The 8,027-nt window shown below is 33.3% G+C and overlaps 1 protein-coding gene across 1 annotated transcript; it reads right to left on the reverse strand.

The window, feature by feature from the left end:
• Positions 1–933: 933 nt before the first annotated feature.
• On the reverse strand, positions 934–7,728 carry LOC121127767 (uncharacterized). The gene is made up of 4 exons (XM_040723251.2): positions 7,497–7,728; positions 7,008–7,188; positions 2,620–2,967; positions 934–2,558 (listed from the first exon to the last, which is right to left on the reverse strand). Exons 2-4 carry the CDS (start codon positions 7,186–7,188, stop codon positions 1,825–1,827), a joined length of 1,263 nt encoding a protein of 420 aa, XP_040579185.1. The 5' UTR covers positions 7,497–7,728; the 3' UTR covers positions 934–1,824.
• Between the last annotated feature and the right edge of the window lie 299 nt (positions 7,729–8,027).

Below are 8,027 nucleotides of genomic sequence, written 5' to 3' on the forward strand. Positions count from 1 at the left end.
ACACCCAAAACTCGGCTCGTGTGTCTAAAATGTGAGGATTTACTCGTAAGCTGTTTTCAATAATTATGATTCTAAACTTTTTCTTTTGTGAGAATATTAAAGCATGTAAATCCTCGAAGTGTATTTTTTTTAATCCGTGTCTCAAAAACGAACCACAAAACGAAGAAAGCTGCTTCATCCGAGCCGTTTAAGAATGTCAATCTTATTATCACTACGCTTAATAGAAATACAAGGTTATATCATAATGCTTTTCCTACAAATGTTTGACTTTCACCATGCTTGTTAATAGTGACGTCAAAGAGTATAACTGTTAGCAAGAGTAGCTATATATCGCCCTCCTTGACTGTTACTGTTAAAAGTACTCCTGTCATACTATATGATGTCATATCTGTCTGTCTTGCCTAGCAATCGGTACGGTACATCCAATTGAAAATTCTAGCAAGCCCGATTATATGATGGTCAACCCTTTATTATTACTAATTAAAAAAGGGATAAACAATAATTAAATGATTTTTTTTAATAATCCTATGTAAAACTTTTTGGCGTTCAAAAAGCGTCCACAGGTGGTGGACTAAAGGGTCTGTAATCCCCCTACATCAATAAATTATTGTCTTTATCATACCAAAATTATCAGAACATGCAAAAATTGTAGGTTTATACCCATGAGAGTAAAGAGTATCGGTTGTAATTCTTCAATTGGTTATTTTATAAACTCGAAAATACTCGAGTAGCAAAATTCAGCTTCCGGCACATCACTAGTTATGACGAAATAGTATTATGAACAATTAATTATTCAAATATGATAACAGTGTACTTACACAACGAAGGTTACTTACCTCAGCTCCTGAACAATGATAAGAAGACAGTGTTGAATTAAGAGACGCAAAATGATGATAAATAATTATCATATTCATATTCATTGTTGGCAAAAAATTGCTTTTAAATAATAATATTTATTGATATTTGGCATGAGTTACAGACAAACAATTATTACTTTACAATAATTGCAAATGTATTTATTAAAAAAAACAAACAAACAAGGATTTGGATATATTAATTATTATTACTAGTATATAATAATAAAGACTGGTCTGTAAAAGGTCAATATTTTTGATTTACCCGTAAAGGACATTGGGTCATTTTGAATAATTATGTAGTAAAGCTCTTACAATTTCCCCGTCTACACAAGTTATTTCAATTATTTTTTCACCAGTATAATAAAACATAAATCTAAAGAGTGGGTATGTGGAAAATACAGAGACATTATTGGGGCCCAGTACAATATAATAAAAGTATTTAGGTAGTAATTATATAGAAATATTAAATATAAAAAGGTTTACCAAATAAATAATATTTTTTCTCGTTAAAAAAACTCAGGTGGATAAAAAATGAAGGGGGAAGAGATTATATTATGTTATAAATATTATAATATAACTATCGATGTTTTTTTCACCGGGGTTAAAAAGGGGGGCTTTGGATTGAAACTGAATTCTTTTTCATATATATATAGGAACACAAATACATTGAGATCAGTTTTATAATAAGATATATATATATATATATATATTTAAAAGGGCACTAAGAAACAATTTAGTTATTGGTAAATTAGATCTCTCTTCTAAACATTTTCTTCAGGGGTTCATTGATTCCAAATGGAGATGATGAAGAACAAGTTGTACCACCAGAGCATCAATCACAAAGGAGAAACGCCCATGTTGCTCTGTGTGAATAAATATTTAACATGATGAATTTTCTCTCGATCTTTTTTTAAACTTTCTTCAAAGCACACGAGGCAGGAAGGAAAAAAACTATTAAAAAATTCGTTTAAAACTCAGTTCGTTCAAGTTCTAAATAGTCCCGAAGACTCTTGGGTAAATAGAGATCCCTAGGAACTGAGCCTCCACCGACGGCTTTTCGAATTTTCCTTTTACATAGATATTTGAGGGGTTGCGGTTGTGTCCAAAAGGGAGATATGATCCTTTTCAACTGAGAGAATATAGGGCCCATGACCCGATAGGAGCGTCCATAGTGAATCATGGTAGAGAGAACACGACGCTTCATTCTACGGGGATCCCCCTCCTCTTCCGACATGGAATGGCACAATAAATATAAGATTTTGAGATGACCGGGTCGTATTTCGCAATGCTTCAAAGTGGATTTGATAAACCATGTAAAGGCAGATTCTTCTCGCTCTCGAATGAGCGATTCTACAACATCTTCCTCCTTGTTCTTACGAGCTGCAATTGTACACACTCGGGAAGGCCAAACAAGAGCGCCGTAATCAAGTAGAAGATGGACGAGTTTTTCGGCTTCAGGGACGGCTACAGCGTAGGACAAAAGCGTTCTACCTTCGTTATTGACTACATTGATATCACCACCGGCTTTGAGGAGAAGAAGAGCAAGTGTAGAGGCCTCACGGATTAGGTTCTGAACAAGTAGATCATTCAAACAATGAAGAGGCGTATTGCCATCTCTATCTGACATATTTACATTGATCTCACATGCTATTAATATATTTAGACATTTGAGAACACTAGGAAATGAAGATGGGGAGCAACCTGGAAAAATAAAAGGAATAACGTTAAGGGCCCAAGTTAGAAAAATTAGTGCAATGCTTACCTTTTATCAAAAAATGCAGTGCTGAGTATCCTCTATAGTTTTGGACGTTGATATCACAGGATTCAGTCTGACATACAAGTTCGAGTTTTTCGGGATCGAGACTATAAGAATTAGAGCAATGGAATAATACAAAGGAATTGGTTTTAGTGGTGGGTGGTGATGGAGGGAGAACCCCTCCTCCTCCGGAACTATTCTCTTCAGCACTTGGATAGGCAGTAGCAGTTGCATTAATACCCCCACTACTACAACTACTGTAGTATGATCCCAGGGATCTTCTGATGTGTTTACTACAACTTAGGCCGCCATCTAAACAAAACTCCAATAGAGGACTTGGTGATGAAGAAATACCTGTGAAATAAATACATAAATAATAATGGTAAATAAGACGGTCGTCAATTTTTATGTATGTACTAGTGCTGAAGTTCGGTCCGAGACCGATTTTTTTTCCTGGTTCGGTTTTAAGTTATTTTTTCTAGAATAATTTGCATTGGTATTTCAATCGTCCAGTCAGCAATGTCAGGACTTGGATCCAAATATAACTTTTTTCAAATCTTGGACCGATTTTCTCCCATATCTATGAGTTTAGCTACTAGGGTGCCCTCTTTCCTATCAACATCTGACGGGATATCAAATTTTTGACGCTAAGCGATACTAACCCCACGCATCTACTAACAAGTTGTTCTGGACGTATAGTACAATAGTTTAAATCACACGAAAATGATGCTAAAGGGTAATTTGAGATCTTGTCAGATTTGGACTGGATAAAAGGCGCCCTAGTGGCTATTCTTGTTAATCAAACAAGAGAATTAATACAAAGAGTGCTTATGCTGAGCAAATGTAAGAGATTTTTTATGAAGCCGAAAGTTAATTGACCTAAACAACGGAACATATAGTTTTTTATTCATTTATCACTCCAAATATAGCATGGAATCATCCTATACTTCTATAAAAACTGAATAGTTCCATAGATGAAAATATAATCAAACTTTTAAATACATTGAAAATATGAGATATTTGTTGTTTATTTATTACTATTACAATTTGAATGCTTTGGTCAACTACGACGGCGTCAACTTCTTTTTTACATCTTCACTCTATGTTTTTGTTTTCTTTGGTCTAAATCAATTTTTTTTCAAAGACCGAGCAAACTTATTTAAAGAACGGAATTATTCTGAACACTAAAAATAGTCTCGGATCTTCAGACCAAAACCCAAAGCAAGTATCTTCATACATTGTAAAATAAAGAAATTAAAAACTAAATAATGCAGTAAAATTGACCATTTATTCAGACAATCTGATTTGTTGTTTAGAGTTCAAGGCTATTCAAAGTAATTAAGTATTCGTTTTGACTGTATGTATATAAATACAACTATAATTAGTAGAGCTCTTTCGAGTAAGAAATTAAGTAGCACATAATTTAAATATGTCCGTAGGAAAAGAAGAAAATAGTTCAATAGACACGAATTTGTGTGTGAACTTGTCTTGAAAAATAAATAGAAACAAAAGCAGAGACGAAAGTTGGTCTTCTCCGCGTTCTTTCACTTCTTCATACTTAAAACCAATAATGCATTGATTGTCTATGAAACATAAAAGGAACATAACAGAGAGGGGAAATGTCCTTCGTACAAAAATACATGAAAACTGAGTTCTTTTAGTGTAATAAATGAACCATCAAAGGAGGAGCAAAAGCTCAATACTGTAAGGGAGGGGGGCGGAATAATATGCAAGTCAAAAATATTGGACGGTATTTAAAAAATCTACATATTTATTAGATTTGGGATTGAGAGACCGATATTTCGGTACGGATCGTAGACCAAATTTAAACAGTGGACCGATTTTTTCGTTTGCAAGATTGTCGCCCAATTTTGACCGCATCACGCGCCTGATTTACGAGTTGAACAAATATGATTTATACAACACATTTTACGTCATATGGCGTTATTCTGCCATTGTTTGTTCTATTGTTGAGACTCAGTCTAGCACCGATTTTTTCCCGGATCGGTCATTTTAAGTCTCGCCTCCATGGAACTACATATATTATTCGGTCTCATATACCATGATAGCGTCTGGATCTATCCCCATTGAATTTTCATTAATTAAAAAAAAATATCTTACATAGATTAAAAATATCTGGTTAATCTTGAACGTCTATAAGTTCACCATATCAGAGGTGGATTCGGTCTAGGCCACAGCACGAAATCCCGTGGCCCGAACCAACCCCTATTTATTTTATTAATGTAAAGTAATTCCTTTACAACTAATCGATGACGTCATTTTCGATTCGACCCCTCCCCCTCTAAAAAAATGGAGAAATTTTTGTTTTGCACTAGAATAGTTTTTCGTTTGGAAGAGGTCAAATTTTTTTTTCAGGATTTCTTTTCTTAAAAAAGGCAATTAGGTAAAAGGAAAAATAAACAACTACCAAAGTCCCTGTCGTGTGATATTAGATTTCATCAATTAGTTATTAGATTTTGATGTTTTAAATATATTTAGTTCTCATGAGTATATATTGGAATACTTTGATTATATAGATTCTCCTTTTTTGTCCTGAAAGCCCACAAGCTGGCCCAAAATCCCACACCTCATAGCCCAATATTTTCTAGGCCGATCCACCGATGGTAATTTTTTCCCTACACCATATGTTATAGAACAAATACTGTTATTATAATGGTATATAACAGAAAAGATGGGGGGGAGGTAGGGGTTACCTAATTTTAAATAACACAGATTCTTTTGGGACCAAAGTAGACCGATTTTTCCATTCGGGACGGTTCAGATTAATTTTGTCCTTTGGAAATAACTTTTTTAAAAAGACCAAATTACTTCGCTCCAAAAAATGTTATACCGGTCCAGGATTTCCAAACTGAAGCCCAATACTACTATGTTCACAATTTTAAAATATGATGTCATCAACAATTAATCTATAGAATAAGTTTAGAACGAATTTTAAATGAGACCGATTCAGACTGAACTTCTTTTAAGGCCTGAATTAGTTCGATAAACTAAAAATCATAAGGGTCTCCGATTTCCAGACCAGAACTCAACACTAATTTACATATGTATATATATCTCCTATCTCGTGACCTCTAAAACAAATACAAGGATAAGCAGGGAGGGGGGGGGGGCGGAATTTGTTGAAGCAAGCAAAATATTTTTTTCATATTAGGAAAGGAGGAAAAAAATGCTGAATGTAATTTTTTTAAATGATTTTCATCGTTTTTAACATTTACATAGATATATTGCTATCATTTAGTACCAAATTTGCCTTGGAAAATATTCAATGGATCTCCATTGAAATTCCATCTTCCATCAATTAAAATAAGGAGAATTAATCAGTGACATTTCTTGGTGAAATTAATAATTATAATTGTTATACGACACAATCACTAGATGGAAAACAGTTCCGTTTCTCGTAAATTACGCATAAATAGGACATATTTAGTAGGTCACAATAAAAAAAAAGATAACATCCCTTTATTGATGATATTTAAAATAATAACTGATGGTCAATTTTTTGTCTATAAGACCTAAAAAACCAATTACAGAAAAAGCCTTAACTACTAAGTATTTGATTATTTCTAGGTAAATATTGATATAACTAATGGTAGTTGAGAATGACGAACAATTTGTAACATCAAATTGTCCAAATTTGAACATTTGAAGGATCAGTTTTGCTCACAAAGGGATAATATTTTTTTAGATAAGATATGTTTTGTGATAGACAGCTGGCATGAACGAAAACCTCAAACTCTAAATACATATTGTATCATTTTAAAGTTAATCATGCCCACAGACTGTTTTTTTTGTCCGAATATGCTGTGTTTTGTCCCGAACAATTTGGGAATTATACATTTTTCTTGGTCCCTATTTCTTCGGATGTTCACTGATAAGAGGAGGTATTTGTGATCAAACTACTCCCACCTGAATGCATTTGCAAGTGTAAGGCGGTATATAATGGTGTTATCATCAGAAACGTCTCGTTTACAGGTTTTTTTTTGACAATTTGACGGAATGTTTTTTATATAATATAAATCTCATATTTGACAAATAATTTTTTTAGAAGATTGAATTTTTTTTACACTCTAAAAATAAATATTTGTAAATTTTGACTTATATATTTCTTGAGAAAATACAGAAAAACTATGAATATTCCGATAAAATTTATAATTTCTCATAAGTATGGTGGCAAATGGCCCCGTAAGTTACTGCGCCATTGACTAACACAAAATATTCGATTATTTTCAGGTAATTATATAACCCCACTCTTGCCCAGAGACTGATGATACTTTTTGTATTTATATGACGTTGTGTGACGGATGATTAGCACAAGGACTCCCATTTTGAATAAAGGTCATTTTTCTACAATAACTTTTCAAACTAATTCTTACCCCTAGATCCCAACCCTTCTTTTTGTAGATTTAGCAGGATTTCAGGCTTGAGAAGGATCTCCGCTGCGGCATGTTGATGAATGCAGTTATCCTCGCAACACTTGCGTTTCCTGTGCCGTGATTCCTCTTCGAGCGGTGAGGTGGATCCCCCATTCACTAGGGACATGACATTCGTAGGCATCTGAATGACAATAGTGATAATAAGAAAAATGCAAGTTGGCTGATAATGAATGGCTCTGTTAACTACTAACACAAGAGCCGACGCATGTCAGGAGCCAATGAGTGCATTTTGCGCATTAAAAAAATTGATTTCTCGTTATTTATTAAAAAAAAAAAAAAAAAAAAAAAAAAAAAAAAAAAAACTATATATAAACTTTCCTGCTGCGTTGTCTAATCTTTTTTTATTATTTCATTTATATATGTGCAAGGTTGCATTTGCAAAAGCAGCCTGCAAGAGCCCTTTCTCCACAAACTAAATTCCGTGCTTACCTTTTTTATTATGTATTATTTAACAACTATTTTTTTATTTAAATAAAAAAGTCTATATTCAACTACTAATGACCGTACAGAGTAACTTGGATTCACATCTTTTTTTTTATTGTAACATTTATAAGAAGATAAAATGCTTCCCGAAATTCCTTTGGCAATATTATTTATTTTAAAATAGGCACGACTACACTTATGAGGCACGTATACACCCCGCCATGTCGCGGAGAAGACTGAATGTACTTCTGTAGTAGTTTTTATTCTATGGAAAGAAAAACAATAATAATAAAAAAGAAGCGTGCGCGCTTCAAATAAAGTGCATTATCCTTCAATGCAAAATAAAAGGAAGGAGGAGATTGTGCAATAAATAAATCGCTCTCCTTTTCTCTTCTTTTTTTTTTGTTTTGTTGTGATGAATTTGTAAGTAAGTAGTTTTAATGATGAGGGAGTTAGTCCTTATTAATAAGAAAAAGAAAAGAAAAAGAGAAGAAAAAAAGAGAGGAAGAGAGAAGAGGAGAATTTTGAATTTTCGCG

This window comes from Lepeophtheirus salmonis, chromosome 13 (assembly GCF_016086655.4).
Source record: "Lepeophtheirus salmonis chromosome 13, UVic_Lsal_1.4, whole genome shotgun sequence".
Classification (NCBI taxonomy): Eukaryota; Metazoa; Arthropoda; class Copepoda; order Siphonostomatoida; family Caligidae; genus Lepeophtheirus; species Lepeophtheirus salmonis.

Coding starts and splice junctions, on each gene's coding strand:
- LOC121127767 (XM_040723251.2), bottom strand. CDS start 7,188: ATGCCTACGAATGTCATGTCCCTAGTGAATGGGGGATCCACCTCACCG. Junction 2,968..7,007: donor AGAAGGGTTGGGATCTAGGG/GTAAGAATTAGT, acceptor TTTATTTCACAG/GTATTTCTTCATCACCAAGT. Junction 2,559..2,619: donor ACTGCATTTTTTGATAAAAG/GTAAGCATTGCA, acceptor TTATTTTTCCAG/GTTGCTCCCCATCTTCATTT.